The sequence below is a fragment of the Oncorhynchus kisutch genome, linkage group LG8, assembly GCF_002021735.2.
Source record: "Oncorhynchus kisutch isolate 150728-3 linkage group LG8, Okis_V2, whole genome shotgun sequence".
Classification (NCBI taxonomy): domain Eukaryota; kingdom Metazoa; phylum Chordata; class Actinopteri; order Salmoniformes; family Salmonidae; genus Oncorhynchus; species Oncorhynchus kisutch.
Window position 1 is genome coordinate 44,555,721 of NC_034181.2, and position 18,924 is coordinate 44,574,644.

The 18,924-nt window shown below is 45.4% G+C and overlaps 1 protein-coding gene across 7 annotated transcripts in view; it reads left to right on the forward strand.

Annotated features, from left to right (window-relative positions):
* The window catches only part of LOC109895623 (multiple C2 and transmembrane domain-containing protein 1), a 212,987-nt gene that overhangs the window by 158,926 nt on the left and 35,137 nt on the right, over positions 1–18,924 (forward strand). For 6 of the 7 annotated variants that reach the window (XM_020489477.2, XM_031830422.1, XM_031830418.1 and 3 more), the window contains one exon: positions 6,581–6,697. In XM_020489477.2, coding sequence (XP_020345066.1) covers positions 6,581–6,697 — 117 coding nt within the window. Of the gene's footprint in view, positions 1–6,580; positions 6,698–7,309; positions 7,908–18,924 lie in introns of those variants that run through there. The other variant, XM_031830424.1, reaches the window with a different exon arrangement.

Below are 18,924 nucleotides of genomic sequence, written 5' to 3' on the forward strand. Positions count from 1 at the left end.
TTCTCTCTCTCTCTCTCTCTCTCTCTCTCTCTCGCTCTCTGTGTGTCTCTCTCTCTTTGTCTCTCTCACTCTCTCTCTAGCTCTCTGTGTCTCTCTCACTCTCTCTCTCTCTCTCTCGCGCTCTCTGTGCCTCTCTCTCTCTCTTTGTCTCTCTTTGTCTCTCTCTAACTCTCTCTCTCGCTCTCTGTGCCTCTCTCTCTCTAGCTCTGTCTCTCTCTCTCTCTTTGTCTCTCTCTCTTTGTCTCTCTCTCTCTTTGTCTCTCTCTCTCTCACTTTCTCTCTGTCCTTCCTGCGCCTCGTGTCAAAGTGGACATGGCCGTGGGCTGTAATTGGGAGTTTGGAGAGGACCCTTAAGCAACGCCACAGTGTATACTTGTACTGTCAGGTCCTCTCCTCCACACAGGTAGTGCCTCCTTCTCCCTTCCCTCGCTTTGAGAGGCCTCTTAATCACTTCACTCATCTCTCTAAGTGGGTTTTTATAGGGGGCCCGTCTGGCCAAGGTGGTACGTTAGTGAAGTGTGTGTGTGTGTGTGACTGTGTAGTGGTAGTTGTAATAGATATTGTTGGAGCAACCCATTTGTTGTAATACTGCTTATTCTGACCACACACACACACACACACACACACACACACACACACACACACACACACACAGCAGTAATGTAATGCCTTTCTGTCTCAGATTAGTGTCCAGACAGATCCAGTCTGGTGGGCTAACAGGTACAAATCCTCTCTTCCTCTCTCTAGTTTGTTCTCCTGCTTTCCTTCTCCCCGTATCTGTCCATCCAGCCACATGTGCGCCTCAGCCATTAGCGCCAACTGCGATTAGAGTCGTGTGTGTGTGGTAAGTGAGCCTCACACACCACACAACCCAGACAGAGAACCAGCCACTGTGGCAGCAGTGCCCACGGCGTTGGCACAATGGGCAGAGCTGGAGTTACCTCCCGTCCCGCACCACGGGTGGTGTGTGTGTGTGTGGGAGAGGAGGGGGGTTAAGCGTCTGCTTCCTCTCTACCTGAACACCTGCAAGCTGAGCCCCCCCCCCCCCCATCCCCTCCCTCTCTCTCCCTCGCTCCACCACTCTCATCCCCCCTTCCTTCCCTCCCTGCATGTGAGCTGGGGCCATTGTCAGGCTCGGTGGTGTTGGGTTCTGTTTGGTGAGTCATGCCAACTCTCCCCGGGGCCCCTGAAAGACAAGGCTGTTATTGCTCCAGGGACCGCAGGCCTCAGCAACTCTTCCTCCAAACAAATTTGCCGTAACTTTATCCGCAATTGAGCCTTGAATTGGGAGCAAATAAAGGCGGCTTTGTGAGGCCCAGGAAGGGTGAGAAGGGCAGGAGACGGGGGTTGTGTGGAAGACAGGAGAAATGATACCAGGGCCTTTTATTTGGGGCGAAGTAGGACTCTTATCTGTGGGAGAGCCCAGACAAGGAAGTTACTTCTGCTGGAAACTGGAGCACCTATCACCTGCTTTGCATTGAGATAAAAATTCACCCGGCTGAAATAAAATAAAAAATAGAAAAACCTATGGCACTGGCACACACACACACACACACACACACACACACACACACACACACACACACACACACACACACACAGAGAGAGAGAGGCACACACACACACACACACACACAGAGAGAGAGAGGCACACACACACACACACAGAGAGAGAGAGGCACACACACACACACAGAGAGAGGCACGCACGCACACACACACGACACACACACAAACACACACCTCTCCTCTCTTGACTCCACTTGAGAAAGCTTGCTAACTTTTAACAGCAGGATTTTGTTTTTGCCACAGAGCAATGGACAGCTTGGAATAGATAAACTATAACATTTTTACTACCTCTCTGATTGGAAAAATGAGGGAGAGTGAAATACAATGGCAGGTTGAGCCAGAGGACACTGTGGAGTCTGGGGTGTGATTGTTAAAGACAGACAGAAGCACATCTGAAGATAATTATCTCTGTTTTATTCTCATTCATGGACGCCGTTACAGGACAGAACCATTTGTGGGTGTCTTTAGTTCATTTTCTATTACAGATTGAGTGTAGTACCTGGTCATATCTGGCTCCACGTTTCAGATGTCATGTCCAACTGCTCCTTATCAAATGCGAAACAGCTCTAGTTACTTGTCTCACCAGCAGGGGGCAATCTAGCACCACAGAATGGGACTGTCCTGTCCAACGAAGTAAGACAGGCTTCCAGTCAAACATGACTTGTTCTATTTGCTGTCTGGCAGCGGCCGGCTAGTATCTGGAGTCGATGTCCGTGTAATAAAGATAAAGCCAACTTAACTCTGAAATTCAAAACTCCAGTCGACTTGTGGAGGAGAGGAGTAAGACTAGTACACGCTCCATGTACGCCAAAGCACTTCCTATCCAAGCCGTAAAGCCGAGCACCAGAGTGGTGTTCAGTAAACCACATAATGCCAAAAACCATAAAGCCCAAATCCTCTACCTTCATCAAAGTTTAGTAGATGAATGAAACACTCATCTGTTCCCGAATCGGATTGTGTTTCCTAAGTCTGTGCCGTGTGCGCTTTTGATAAGGGAATGCTTCATAAAGGCAGGGATGTTATTCATTCTATTGAAAGTTAAATGATTGTGTATTTACTACATGTTAACAAAATAATCACTTAGAGTTTAACATGATTATCTGTTGTTTTTGCTGTTTATTAGTTTGAAGAAATAATCAAATGTTTATTTTTTTTGGGGGGGGGGGGGTTCATGTCACATAATATGCCATAAAACGTTTGCCTGGTATAAATAAACGCACATGTACTATTTCCCATTTTAGATCATTAGAATATCTATATTCTCGTATTGGAGAAGAAAAAATCAACGGAGGTACCTAGAAGAGTTTTTCTAATTGTTGCTGTGATTTGGAAACAAACTGCACGTCTATTAAGCGGCCTGAGCTCGGCACGGTTGTGTATGATCCTCTGAGTTGAATACGTCTATGTTCACTTTTGATGCTTCTCATTCTGTTTCCAATTTGACATTCTTTGACATAAGAAAATGTTTTTTATTATTATTATTATTTTATCTACATAACATCCTCTGCTAGCGTAAATCCTAATGAGTTAATAACATTGTACACTCATGCCGTGTTGAGGCTGTTTGCCAGAAGAAGAACAGTGAATCGCTCTTGTTTCAGTGTGCGACAAATAGGAAGTGATCATTTGCATTGTATTCTCCTTCTATCTAATACTCCCGGGACCTAATTCGAGGGAGTTTGTGTAATGCAAACATGCATGTGCACCCACGCGCACACACCAATACAGTCTCGCACCACGAGACTTTCGATGAGTTCTCAGAATCAGGAGGATAACGTAACAGAAGTTGATGCGGGGATGGAGCAAAGCCGTGTCTCCAAGGCTAGCGCTGCAGCTCCGTAACACCAGCCTGTGAGCTGTGTGTGGGGAGCTCTGACAATTCCTGGGTGCACACACACACACACACACACACACATCCACACACATACACACACACATACACACACATACACACACACACACACACACACACACATACATACACACACACAGACACACACACACACACACACACAAAGCAAAGCACATACTGTAAACAGCTTTTTCCCTCCTCCCCTCTACCTTTTTATCTCAATGTGTTTTGCTCTTTCTCCAGTCACAGACCTCCACGGCTGACACTCTCTCCTTCCTCCCCAGGCAGAAAGCCTCTCGGTGGGGTAGCAATGTGGGGGATGTGGTCTCCTGGTCCTGGGGAAAGGTCCCGGCGCTGCGGGCTCCTCTCCCCAGCCGAGGGGCTGTGAGACGGGGCAGGCTTGGCCTCTGATGGGGCCGGGGTGTCGGGTTCCTCCAGCTGTCAGTCACAGCCTCGCCCAGAGCTAGAATAACCAAACGGGGAGGGATGAGGTGGGCGACAGGTTAAATAACCCCAGGCGCAGGGAAACGAGACGGACAGACACACCACACACCAGCCAGACACTGCAGAGGAGGGGGGAGCTGCAGTCCTCTCAGAAACACTTCAAAAATATCACGCCTTCGTATGAGAACGCATAACGTATAATAGACAGGGAACAACTAGGTTGGTTAAGATGTATTTATACACTGTATGTGTGAAGTTATATTTAGGTGTAAAACATTAATAGGCATAAGAGAACTGAATTGCATTTGTTTGGAGAAATCGCTTTTTTCCTATTTTGCTCAAAAACGCAAGTGTGTTCAGGGTGATGTGGTTTCGCTGCTTCAGTGTTAAAACCCTGTGAATCTTTATTTCTTCTGCGTGGACACTGCGGTGGGACTGTGCAGTACAGTAACAGTAGATTAGTGAGAGCGGTTCCGTTTGTGTTCTGACATTAGACTGGAGTGGGAGTGCTAGAGAAAGAACACTAGATAATGCTGAGCCCACACACAGACAGTATTTGTGGCGGCTTGCGGAAGGATGTGGAAGTAGGAGGACAGGTACTGGAGGTTGCTAAGCACTCCTGAATTATTGAAGAGTATTCCTCCAATTCCCTAAACAGACCTTTATTAAAGAAAAGGAAAGAGACAGAAATAGGCTGGCCACCATGGTAGTACTGCACTGTGGACGGAGAGATTTGGCTCTGAGCAATATGCTAATGTCCGGGCCAATTCATTTGTAATGTTTTATTTATGTCTTTGTTTTGTTTGTGTACACAAATATCTTAACTGGTTACATTTGTATGAGTGCATGATTTGTGGTTGTGGGGGGGTTCTTGTCAACTTTTTAGTTGTTTAAGAGATTGGGAGTTTTATGTGGCTTTTGTAATTTTGTTATAGCTTAGTGGTGGTAAGTTATACATTCATTTGAGATGTGTGTGTGTGTGTGTGTGTGTGTGTGTGTGTGTGTGTGTGTGTGTGTGTGTGTGTGTGTGTGTGTGTGTGTGTGTGTGTGTGTGTGTGTGTGTGTGTGTGCGCGTGTGTATGCGTTGGGTTCCGAGGCTGTAAGGGATAGGCCAATGATCCGCGGGGATGGAGAGGGAGCCCAGCACAGTACCACACACTTGACCACTAGTGCACTAGTGCCCAACCCAGTACTAGAGATGTGTTAGGGCAGGGGTTTATAGAGGGAGGCCGGGCACGGACACAGAGGTGCAATGTCCTTTTAGGTCAACAGGAAGGAAGATGTTGAAGCTTTTATTCCTATAGCCTGTAAATTACGGGAGGAGGAGAGAAGGTGAGGACTCACACGTACCCCACGTATCCACCTACACATCAGCTGCTCCACGAGAGGCTGCAAGGAACTGAAAGAACGTCAGTAAACTCCAGCACTTTCCCGCTGATTATGAGATATACATTGATTGAAATGTATTGTATTATTTCATTCAGCCGAACGTATAGCTTTGTCATGTATATATCATAATTGACCGCGCAAGGTGAGACAGCCCGATGTATCGGCTGTTTCCTGTTTCAAACCTCATTTTCATTGTCAGTGAAAGTTTACCATTAAGGCAGTAACAATCTATTGTGAATGCATTTGCAACAGATGCAATTCATTTCAAAGCGTAGTCCTCCCATCACAATTTCAAGTCTTTTTCTATAGATAATAATGAATGACCATTTTGCATCCTTGAGTTTGATTCATGTGCATTGTCGGAAAATATATGAATATGTATAAAATATTTTCACCTGGATTAGTATAATGTTTTTTACATTGCTATTATGTATTTTCTACATTGATCATGTCCAACAAAAAATAGATATATGTCGGAATATGTTTTTAATGTTTCGAGAAATAATTTAACAGTTTTTATCTATTCTTTCACAAAAATGTGCCATCCACCCCCCCCCCTCCCCCCAACCCAAATAAATAATAATCAGTCAACACACGCTAAAACAATTTGACATGAGTGATTTTGTGTTTGTGAATTATGTCTCCTTCAAGCATTTCATTTTCACAGGATCATGATCATTTATGTTCGGGTTGCAAAAGACTCCATACTAAAACAGAATACAGGTTTTGGGGCACTCAGTTCTGGAGTTACGCATTTTATTTGTTCGGATGAGAGATGGGGGATAGAGAGGGACAGGACAGATGACTATGGAGGTGGAATAGGGGTATTTGGAGCTGGGGTGACAGGGTTATGGGCATCTCGGGGTGGGTGGGGTTGGGGTGACAGGGTTAGGGGGCTCATGGTGTGGCAGGTCAGGTGCTGGGCTGAGGGTCGGAGGGTTAAGGTCATGTTGACTAGTTGTGCTTGAAACAGAGAGTGACCTCAGGCCTGTGGATGACGGATGATTGGCGTGGAGAGGGAGTGTTGTGACGGTCGATACTTATCCTCCTCATCCTCCGATGAAGGTGGAGGGTGGCCCTGTTGGCCTCGTAGGCCCTGTCCCAGCTCTGGGTTCAGGGGTCCTGTTTTGTCACAACAGCCGTCTATTTAAGGCTTTCTTCTATTTGATTATCATACCTATATTATCAAATGTATGGGTCTGTGTGTTATGTTTATGCGCGCTATGCGAATGTGTGTTTGCAGTTTGAGGTCAATGCAGGTCTCTGCTACATTAAGTCCCAAGTGTTTCTCTATTTCTCTTTCTCTCTCTCTCTCTCTCTCTGCAGCTCTTTGTTCTCGTGGTGTGGAACTTTGAACTCTACATGATTCCTCTGGCTCTGCTGCTGCCGCTGGCCTGGAACTATATCCTTGTCGCTTCGGGGAAGGACACCAGGCAAGACGTGGTGAGTGTCCCTGTTTAAGTATCCCTACGCCGTTCTGCCCCTTTAATTGTCTCGTTCTAGGTCATATGGCAAGCGCTTACATCTCACACACATTTCTGTCAATCATCTCATTTATCTCATTTCAATATGGATTTAATCCTGAATATACTGTCATCTTTACTATAGAAAAAACACGTACAAAAAAATTTATGTAGTAAAAAATATATATAATGTGTACGTGCTAAGACATCATTATTGTAAATATGTATTTGTAAAATAATAAAATCAAATAAAAAGTTGACATAGTCCAGTGAACATAAAGCTAACAGATGTGGACTAGGGAGTGGACACATTGTGTTGGCACCGTCTCTCTAGATGTAGAAATAGGACTGAAAAGAGTCGCAAAGTTAATGCAAACAAGAAACAGACACGGAGGGAAAATTCTTTCCATTACGCTTCTAAATGAGAAACGCCAATTGCCTTGAACTTTCAAGAATCGCTCTCAAATTCTTCCTCTTGCATAGGAGGAAATAATAGCTTGTCACCTTGAGCAAGGCTACGCCACTTACCTGGTATTATATGTATTTAATTGTGTTTTTTTTGTGTTTTTTATCTCCTATTCCAATTAAACAGTGTCAAAGCAATGTCACGGAGAAGTGGACATGTTTTAATCACCGGGGTGTAGTTGGAGAGTCGTGTGACGCAGAAGCTGCATCGGAATTGTGGTGCGAGCGTGAACAATGAAGTGATTCATTTTAATAAGAGCATTTCCAGACTACCTTCCAGAATGCACAATAAAGAGACCACATGTTGTCCTCTCTTAACGTATATGACTTCATCTTTCACGAGGTCGCAGTTCAGCAGATTGTTCAGGATATGGAACAGATAGCCGTTAAACCAATGAAAACAACAGGCGAAACTAATTTGAATAACTAATTGTCCTTTTTTTTTAATAATTTTTTTTACAGGATGTAGCTGTGAATGTACTAGTTTTAGTATTACCTGAATGTTAGGAAATACTTGAACAGGCTTCAGGCATTGCAGACATTATTGTAGCAGGGTCACAATTAACAGCAAGAAATGCATGTATTTTTACAAGGGGAAGTTAAACTGAGTGTAAAACCCACGTACGCACATAGCAGTGCACACATGCAGCTTTGTCGCGCTTGTGAAAGCCTTGGTGCTTCGCTCCTGCTTCAATGCTCTGTATATACAGTATTTCCCTGTAGATGGCGACATTGCCTGACAGAAATCTGTAGACACAAACAAAAAAAAGGATTTCATTATTTATTTGCCTCCATATGATCTATGAATAACGATGTTATTTCACCAGGCACGTTTTAATTGAATTAAAGCAATAAAGATTGCATATACCTATTCACTTCACATACAAATAACTCTCTATGCAGAAGAGCCCCCCCCCCCGTCCCCCCGCCCATTCCTATTCGAGGACTCCCCGAATTGGCTTCTACATTAAAACCAGTTAACACTGTAATGAGTGGTATTTATCTGATAGAATTAAAAAAACGTCCCCTCTTCTTGTGAACACAGTATATTATTCACCCCATATCAACGCCAATTTACACTTCTCCTCATTCTGAACAGTATTGTAGCCGATGAGTACAAGACCAGGAATTGTAACTGACTAAAGTGGCCTGACCAGGAACGACCCTGGGCCCAGAGTTTTCCCTGGTCGGATCACATGTTAAGGAAAATCTCCCAGCCTTATGACAACTGTGAGATCTGAGCCCAGGCCAAAACCAGGTCATCTGGGTTTTTGTCTGTCTGTCCGGCTGTCTGTGCACGTGCGCTTTTGTGTGCCTGCAGAACCAGGTTGGTGTGGTTCACTATTAGTGACCTGTGCTTCCAATGAGAGAGGAGGGTTCAGACAGAGCTGCCATTATGTTATTACTCCCCCCTACTCTTTTCTCTTCCTCCATTGTTCTACAGTTTGACGATTGTAACCACAACAGATGAGGTATTGGGGGGGGGGGGTTCCGCTCCCCGCCACAGTAAACAAACACACGGGTATGCTTCCCATTAACCAAAGCCGCTGACTGAGCCCCATTCCCATGATGAGCCACAGCACTGCACTCCACTCACACACAGTCCCCTAAAAAATGGGAAGTTAGTTCATTATCAACTCCTGGGACGGAGTCTCTCGCACTCTCTCTCACTGTGTACATTCTATATGGGGGATGCGTGGGCAGGAGAATGGGAGTAATTGTTTTAGATTAGCACCTTTCACTTACATCCGAGACCATTGCGCAGAAGGAACATGCCGTATATAGCTGGCACAAAAGACGTCCTCTGTAGAAAATCACCGCTCTTGGCGTGTGATATCAGTGCCTCCATCTCGCCTTTCCTCTCTTTGTCAGTGTCTGAGCAGTGCTGTGCAGGATGGTTGAGGAGCTGTGATATGTTATAGGGGCCATTCTCTAGGAGTGTATCATCCTGCTTCTCCCACCTGGGCTCGGCTGCCATCTTCACATTGACAGACAGACAGACAGAGACAGACAGACAGACAGACAGACAGACAGACAGACAGACAGACAGACAGACAGACAGACAGACAGACAGACAGACAGACAGACAGACAGACAGACAGACAGACAGACAGACAGACAGACAGACAGACAGACAGACAGACAGACAGACAGTAATTTCACCTTGCAGTAATATGAGCCCTCTGCTGCGGAGTCACACATCTGCTGCGGAGTCACACACACAGCAGTTGCAGCCATCCAGAAAGCACTATAGCACTAGGAGAAGGACAGTTTTGTAAGGGATGTGATTGTGTATATGATATGAAAATGATTGTCCCCCATGTTACACACCTACACACGCGCGTGCACGAGCCAAGCTCTCTTTCACGGCCGCACACACACACACGCACACACACACAGACACTGATGTATCCCCAAAGGCATGTCCCTGTTTGTTTTAAAGCAGTGTTTCACATTTTGTCACTGGGGGGGGGGGCTTAGAGAGAGAAAGAAAGTTGTGGCCTCCTCATTCACTCGCCTGGAAAAGAAAAGAACAACCCGGCCACTAAATGCTTTAAAGATCATGTCAAATGAAACCATTGTGCTTCACCAAGGGTCAGCATCCGGAAGGCTGTGGTTTTTCCAAAAACCTGGGATGAGGGTAATACTGGAGGAATCTCTCTTGAACTCAACTCACATTGACTAAAAAGAGAGGAGGGGGGAGACTCAGTTGATTACAAACTCCCTAATGAAATAAAATGAGTTCCATGTGATGGGTTCAATGTGAGTATCCCTCTCGTATTCTATACCAAAACCACAGCCCTGTCCATAATGGGTAAACGAACACACTGTGTTTCTACACGCTGTAATTTTCACCTCAGGGTCACTGGCGCTCTGGTTACTCTACACAACCTGGTTCAAGCATTCGTGACACTAAACTGAATAAGGCACGGTGATGCCGAAACGTTGGCGTTTTTTTTACACCCAATAATTTACTGGGAGGTTATATATATATATATATATATATATATATATATATATATATATATCTCTTCGTTTCTATTACTCTCTTCCTATACAACATATATCAGACCGGTTCTCCTCATGCAGGCCTTACCTTCACCAGTAGACGTGCTGAACAGAAAAGATGACCTTGGACCAGCTATTAAAGACCTGGTGCAGCAACAGTGTGACTGGCCTCAGCTCTTACCTTGCCTTTTTCTGACCTCTGACCTCTAACCCTGTTATCTTGTCTGTCAGCTGTGGCACCATTAGATGACCCGTGTGTCGCCCTCTCTAAGGCGCTGTGTGGCTTGTTATGGATAAAAGATGTTATTAACATGCCAGACACTGCTGGGTTATGTGAGCCTTGACAGGACAGAGGGAGAGAATATGGTACTGCTGCTGATCAGAGTGGTGGGGACAGGGTGTTTTTAAGTGTTACGTACTGAGACATCATTACAGGTACAGACAGTCTGACCAATGCCGCAACATAATTGCATGCTATTCTCATTGCAGTTGGAAAATAATATAACTTTTTTTTTTTTATGTAAAGAGCTGTTCATCTTGCATACTGGCCCTCTGTGTTTCAGTAGAGACCCCTACTGTTTGGAGGTGGTACTGCACCCTCCGGGTAGACTAGTGTCTGGAGACAAAGATAGGATGACCGTGCCAACAATACCACCACCTCCATCAGCACCTATCACCTCTCCTAGTCACCCATTTCCCACCACCACCCCGTTTGTTTTGAAACCTGGAACCGTTTGGTAGGTTCCGTCTCTGAGTTGTTGCCGGGTTGGGTGACCGGGTGGCTGGGCTCAGTCAAGCGGGGTACAGCTCAGCTGGAATGGAAAAGCTGGAGGCCGTAGGGCCGTCCCTGGAAGACCGACCGGCACTGCTGAGCCACTGGCCCGGAAAACTCTTTACCAGATGTTGTGGAGGTGTTAATTATAGCACATGCTGTCATGGTGCAGAAATATGGCGGTGATGTCTCTCTCTCTCTCTCTCTCTCTCACTGTCTCTCTCTCTCTGTCTCTCTGTCTCTCTCTCTCTGTCTCTCTCTCTCTGTCTCTCTCTGTCTCTGTCTCTCTCTCTCTGTCTCTCTCTCTCTGTCTCTCTCTCTCTCTCTCTCTCCCCCCTCTCTCTCTCTGTCTCTCTCTCTCTCTGTCTCTCTCTCTCCCCCCTCTCTCATTGTCTCTCTCTTTCTCTCTCTCTCTCTCTGTTTCTCACTGTCCTTCTCTCTTTCTCCCCTCAGATTTCAGATTCAGATAGGCTCTTTCTTTCTCTCTCAATTCAATTCAAGGGGCTTTATTGGCATGGGAAACATGTTTACATTGCCAAAGCAAGTGAAGTAGACAATAAACAATAAAACATTTACTGTAAACATTACACTTACAAAAGTCTCTCGCTCTCTCGCTGTCGCTCGCTGTGCTTCTCTCTTCCTCCCCTCTCAGATTTCAGATCCAGATAGGCTCTATTAGCACGAATGACAAGGCCAATGTTGCTAAAGTGAAGTGACATAATGATATCAACAGTAAGAATAAAACATTTATAATAGTAATGGCGATAAGAGAAAGAAGAAAAAAAGTATATATATATACACATAAAAAAAAAAAAAAAATATTTTTCTTTTTTTTTACAAATAATAGAAGTAAAATGAATACAAATGGTAATAATGTGATAATCTAAAAAACGATTTTGCTTTGATAAGTAAACAAAACAATAAGAATATATATATATATATTGGTACAATGAAATCATGCAGTGTATTCGTGTAGCAACATTGAATAGGTACAATGAGGTACAATGGGAACGTCTATGGAGTGTTGGTGAGCATGCATGCAGGTGTCGGGTAGTGTGTGTGTATGCACGTGTGTGTGTGTGCACATATACGCCAGCACACACACACACCTTGGTTTTGTATGGGAATGTTTGCATATGGGAGTGTGTGGATAAGTGTATGGGTTGTATACGTCATTTAATGTAGTATATAGTTTATATTTACAGTGCATACATGAGCATGTACAGAAATGATCTATAAGGAAACAAAACAAAAAGAGAACAAGATACATTGAAACAAAGCAAAAAACTCTGGCAACCGTGAAGTCCATCCCATCTCTCTCTGGTTGTGAATAGGGGAGTTTATGTACAGGGATCTGTCTGAAGTTATTTTTCAAATCTGGGTAGCATGTTTCGCCTGTAAATCACAATACGTACACAACGTAGTCTCTGATAACTTGGCAGCCAAGATTTAAGGTGTATTTTCTCCCCCTCCCTCCCTCCCTCCATCTCTCTCTCTTTCTCTCAATTCAATTGAATTGTGCTTTGTTGGCATGGGAAACAAATGTTTACATTGCCAAAGCAAGTGAAATCAGCAATAAAGGGAAGTGAGGAGAAACGGAAAACATCAAACAACTAAAATATACAGGAAACATTGCACTCAAAAGGATGAAATGTAATATTATCAGCTATGTACAGTGTTTTTAACTTTTAACAGTTAACTGTTTTTAACTTCTTGCGAATAGTTGTAGTGCGATTCGTAGGGGAAGACAAGTAAACAGATTAATCTGGGTTGAATTTACAATGTTGTTTGTGCTCCACTGGTCGCCCTGTTTTCATGGCAGTGGGTCACAAATCTTGCTGCTGTGATTGCAAATTGCTGCATTTCGGCTAACAGATCTGGGAGTTTATCAATGCTTGATTTGTTTTCAAGTTCTTTGCGGGTCTGTGTGATCTGTGGGAAATATGTGTCTCTCATATGGTTATACCTTTGGCAGGAAGTGAGGAATTGCAGCTCAGTTTCCATCTCATTTTGCGGGCAGTCGATGGGTGGGAGCCGGCTGGATGTTTTCTTCTTTTTTTACAGAAGGCTTCTCCTCACCAAGCTTTTCGTAGAAGTTTTGGGAAATCTGAAAATAATATTTGAGTTCCCGGAAAATCATTGGCAATAGGGAGGAACTTGTATCCGCATCTGGCGGCCTTCTCTCAATAGCACGGCTATGCTCACTGAGTCTGTACAGGGTTCCAAAAGGGTTATTCGTCCCCATAGGAGAACCCTTTTCGGTTCGAGGCAGAACCCTTTTTGGTTCCAGGTAGCACTCTTTTGGGTTTCCTCTGTGGAAAGGGTTCTACTTGGAACTCAAAAAGGATCTACCTGGAGCCCAAAAGGGTTCTTCAAAGGGTTCTCCTATGGGAACAGCTGAAGAACCCTTTTAGGTTCTAGATAGACAATTTTTTTCCGAGTGTACATATTCAAGGATTTCTTAATTTTGGGTCTGTCACAGTGGTCAGGTATTCTGCTACTGTATATTCTCTGTTTAGGGCCAAATAGCATTCTAGTTTGGTCAGTGTTTTGTTTGATTCTTTCCAGTGTCAAGTAGTCTAATTTCTCTCTCTCTCTCTCTCTCATATTGTTTCAAAAGACCAGGCCTCCCATACGACCCTGGGCCTTTTCTCCACCAATTTCTACTCTCTCAGCCTTTATTGGTGTTTGCCATGATAGAGCCTGCAGCTTCTCTCTGTCTCTGTCTCTGTCTCTCTCTTTCTCTCTCTCTCTCTCTCTCTCTCTCTCTCTCTCTCTCTCTCTCTCTCTCTCTCTCTCTCTCTCTCTCTCTCTCTCTCTCTCTCTCTCTCTCTCTCTCTCTCTGTCTCTCTCTGTCTCTCTCTCTCTCTCTCTGTCTCTCTGTCTCTCTCTCTGTCTCTGTCTCTGTCTCTGTCTCTCTCTCTCTCTGTCTCTGTCTCTGTCTCTGTCTCTCTCTGTGTCTCTGTCTCTCTCTGTGTCTCTGTCTCTCTCTCTCTCTCTCTCTCTCTCTCTCTCTCTCTCTCTCTCTCTCTCTCTCTCTCTCTCTCTGCCCCTTCTACTTGAATTGACTAATTGTTGTCTTTTGTTGTTGATTGTGAATGCACAGTACATCCATTTGGCCATCAGTGTCTTGTTAGTTAGATGTGGACAGCAATCCATTTCTGTTAGCTTGTACCATGAAAGAATAGGTTGGGATATAATTAATTTAAATGAGCAACAAGCCTTGGAAGAAGTTAATGGGATGTCATGTGTCCCCATAAGGATTTGATTTGACAGAAAGAGGAGAATGAACTATATTCTGATAAGGAGGAGCAGGAGGAGGAGAAAGAGAAAGAGAAAGCGAGAGAGCCTGGCCCAGTGTGCCTTCACTCAAACCAAAGGAACACCTCCGCAGTGGCCCTGCCCCAAAAACAGAGAGATAGACAAAAGGAGAGAGAGAGGGAGGCTGCGGTGCCTGGCAGGCGCTCCTCAGTGCAGCGGAAGACATGGCAGTCGGTGACAGGTGACAAAATCAAAAGGTCATGTCACTTTTAACTGGAAGCGTTTGTGCCCCGCTGATTTCCCCCGTGCCGCCCCTGCTCCTCTTCGCTGGCAGGCAGGCAGACGGGGTTGGGAGTGGGGCGAGAACGCCGCGCCAGTCTCCCAGCCTCCCCCCTCTCTATCCCTGTGAACCTCTGTACCCGTTGCTGCTAACAATGTCAGCTCTCCGTGTTCTGCCGCAGTCCTTGTTGTTGTTCTGTTGCTGCTCTCTCTGACTGTTCTGGCTGTGTGTGTGTGTGTGTGTGTGTGTCTCTCGACAGTGTGTGGGTGTTCAGACACTAGCCCAGAGCCTCCTCTACCCTGTGACTCCTACTTTCCCCAGCCAGGCACCTGCCTCTCTCTACCACACACACACACCAGCCCTGTTTCTGATACAAACTAAGGTCTATCTCAGTTTGGTTCTGTTTGAGCAAAACTCAGAGGTTGGTTTTCTTTGCGTTGGTCCGACTGACTCAGTGCTGACATGTGTCAAATGTGTCCATCAATAAGATAATACTATGTGTATCTCTCTGGAATGTAGTGATGATTATGATTGGCACTTTTGACTGGTCTGTGTGATCATGAAAACAGGCAGGCCCCGTCAACCCCAGTCCCAGAGCGCCCCAGCCAGCCTCACCCTTCTCTGCCCCCTGCTGGGTGAGCCAGGGCTGGGTCAGCGCAGACGGAAGGCCCCCCCTGTGAGGGCCAGGACTCTGACAGCTTGTGAAGGGCCCGTATGGGTCAGACAAGCTCTGCCTGCCCACAGTCCTTATCAGCCTTCCAGCCCTCCCCTCTCCTCGCCCCCTCTCCTCCAGCGCCAAAGCGCACACACACACACACACACACACACACACACACACACACACACACACACACACACACACACACACAGAGACAGCATACCAAGCAGGGCCTGGAGGGGACTGGAGCAGACCCCGGCAGCTGGAGAGGTTAAAACCCTCTCACGTATCAAAGAGGAAGATGAGGAGAAGGAGAGGGGGAAGAGAAGGGAGAGGAAAAAAAAGGAGAGTATATCTTCATGTTCGGCGGGATGTCTGCCTTGGCGTCAATTCCCCTAGCGGCTGTCATTCGGAAAGGTTAGGAAGAAGACAGCAGAGATAGTGGTGGTAGGAGGGTGGTGGGGGTGTGGGGGGTTGGGGGACGGCGTTCGCTTGGCAGGGCGGACGTCACCGGGCTGGGGTGAAGAGGATGCTAGCGGCAGCTCAGGGGGTCGAATGGTGATGTCGATCTTGTCTGGTGTGTGCATGTGCGTGTTTATCCTTGTGTGCGCGCACGTGTGTGTGTGTGCGTGTTCAGATTCATCGACCCATCCAAGGCCTGAGTGGTATTCCAGAATTCACACATCCACTGTAGTTTTCCTATTCTCTCTCCTGCTACAGCCGGCAGGCCTACTTCAAGTGTCCTGTACTTGCCTAGTGTACATCAATATCTCTGTCAGCTCCCTGTTCCCTGCTCCTTTAGGGCACACAGGTGTCAGGATCTCCGGCCTACTGGGGCTTAATGACCAAACAAGAGGAAATGGCTTGCCATGGCACTGACCCTATAGGCTGGTTTTAAACAAGCCAGACTCACATAAACTCTGCAGGACACTTGCCCTCCAGGACATGTGTTCACGAGCACTGCTCCATACTAAATGGTCTATACTTTATTTATACGTTTCACCAGTGGCGGTCGGTGCCGTTTAAGATGAGGGAGGGCAATTATTTTTTCATGAGCATTGTCTTTTTTTCTATTACAGCATATTGGATGACTGTCATTCATATTCCGTTCACCCAGTTCAATGTAACATTGATAGGTTTAGATTACTACATGATACTAAAATGTTCCCTATACCCATCATGAGGTTGCTACAACCATAACCTATAAACGAAAGTTTGGAACGTAGGTGCACACAGGTCAGTGGCACATTCAATGCCACCTTGTACACTCTTTCCTGCATCCAGCTGAACTAGGATGTAATCATTAGCCCAACAGTTGCAAACAAGAGTTTCTATTGGACAAATTTAGGTATGTTTATCCCCGTTTCTTTCCGTATGCTTTTGTATAAGACATTTTTTCAACAGAATCGGAGGAATAAATACACCATTCACTTTCATAGCCACATACAAACAGCTCGTTGTATCCCTTTTCACATCTACGCGCTGTCCTCCTCTCACCTTTTCCCTTCACTTGTGAACTGGGACCAGGCGGGAAAAAAAACTTTGCAAGCCAAACCTTCATATCATAACCGCTGCACACAACGTACATCATTGTCACCCTATTGGCTAATGCGGTACAGTGTACAGTCAGAAAGCAGTTTAGCAGTTACAATGGCGGGCCCAGAAGGTAATAAATTTGTCAAACCAAAAGTTTACCTTGACTTGGAAGAGTTCCAGTGTTGGATAGTCATAGCCAGCTAGCTAACATAGCATCCCTCTGTTTGAGCTGGGTGGTTGAGTAGGCTAAACTAGCTAGCGGAATTTGCTAGCTAAGTCTGTGAAAAAAATATATTGAAAATATAGCTAGCTTTTTCTCTCTCTCTCTTGCTACTCCTTCATTTTTGAGTAAATTAATGGGTTCAAATTGTTCAACTATTGTCTTTCTCTATGAGTCTATTACTCACCACATGTTGTGCACTACAGTGCTAGCTAGCTGTAGCTTATGCTTTCAGTACTAGATTAATTATCTGATCCTTTGATTGGGTGGACAACATATCAGTTCATGCTGCAAGAGCTCTGATAGGTTGGATGTCCCCTGGAAGTTGTCATAAGTACTGTGTAAGTCTATGGAAGGGAGTGAGTACCATGAGCCGCCTAGGTTTTGTATTGAAGTCAATGTACCCAGAGGACGATGGAATCTAGCTGTCCTCCGGCTACACAATGGTGCTATCCTACAGAGTGCTGCTGAGGCTACTGTAGGCCATTGCAAAATAGTGTATTTTAATCAATTATTTAGTGACGTGAATATATTTTGTATAGTTTTATCTAAAAAGACTTAACTTTTTAAATGTTTCACAATTTTTATTTTTATGAAATTCAGTGAGGAGGATGGGCCCTCCCCTTCCTCCTCTGAGGAGCCTGTACCCTCTGTAATCTGTGAGTATAACCTGTACCATTCAGATGATTTGAATGCTTTGAATATGTTAATTTCCCCTCTGGTAAAGTGTTGGATTGAAGCGCGTCGTGGGCTGTGTAAACGTTACACGATCCTGTCGACATTGAGTCTTTGAAGCATCAGTTTGTAATGATAGTAATTCAAGCGATGCGATAAGGGGATAAACAGCTGAATGGTACAATATACCCAAACGGTGTTCATCATAACAGGACAGGGGAAATTGTTGAATTCATCAGCACCGCGCTGGTAATTGATGTCTTCCGGAGACACAGCGTTTAGTTGTGGCAATCTTCAGGGCAGATGAGATGACATGTCTTTCCTTTAACTTATTTATAATACTACGCACTCTCGTAGCGGTGAACAAGGCTGTTCTCTTTACCCCAGGCAAGAGGGGAGAAGAGAACGTAGGGGGGGGGGGGGGTGACGGTATCCTTGTCTCTGTCGGTAATGCTGATATTCTCTCTGTTTTTAGATAACATGGGGCCTACAGTATGTTACTGTGCTGTATACTGTAGTGAAAAAAAAGGCTGTGTTTGGAGAAACCCATGATTCATTTTGAGCGCGTCCTTTGTGGTTGTTGATTCTAACACGGTGCCCAGGTCTTTATTGTACACGAGAGTTATAGACGCGGGACACTTGCTCGTTAGCTCGGTAACAGTTGATTGCCGTGGTCGCCAATGGATTCCAGCGAATGGGCAGGAGTAGAACAAGTTAGACAACCATACTAAGCTGTAGATAGAAACATACACACACACACACACACACACACACACAACGCCATGACTTGTATTTACTCTCTCCACGCTCAGCACAACTGGGTTGAACCTCTCTTTGTTTCTGCGGGAAGCTGTATTTACATAAGGAGCTTATGTCAGCCACACTTTTTATTATTCCAGTAAAACAAAGGGACAAAAGCTATTGTTCTGGGAAGTAATGATTTTTGGATTTCTCCAACTTGTTTGCGGGTGCGGGCGGGGGGGGGGGGGGGGGGGGGGGGGGTAGGGTAGGGGGTATGGGATAATGGGAGGAGATAAATGCAACCCCCTTGGCAGCTTACGGGTTTATGATGCGCCCGTTTGTTTATGGTAATGCCGCTGCATCTGACCCTGTAGCTTTGATGTGTGATTGACGGGGAGGAGGCAGGAGAGGAGGGAATAACGATCTGTGCCGTCCTACCACTGCTCCTCAGGCAGGCAGGCAGGCAGCAAGAATCCACGCGTGATACCACCGACTCTGTCTGTTTCTCCATCCGTCTGTCCATCCATCTGTTTGTCCGTCCTTCTGTCCGTCCGACTATCTACAGATCTCCTCTTTCCCAGGGGATACTA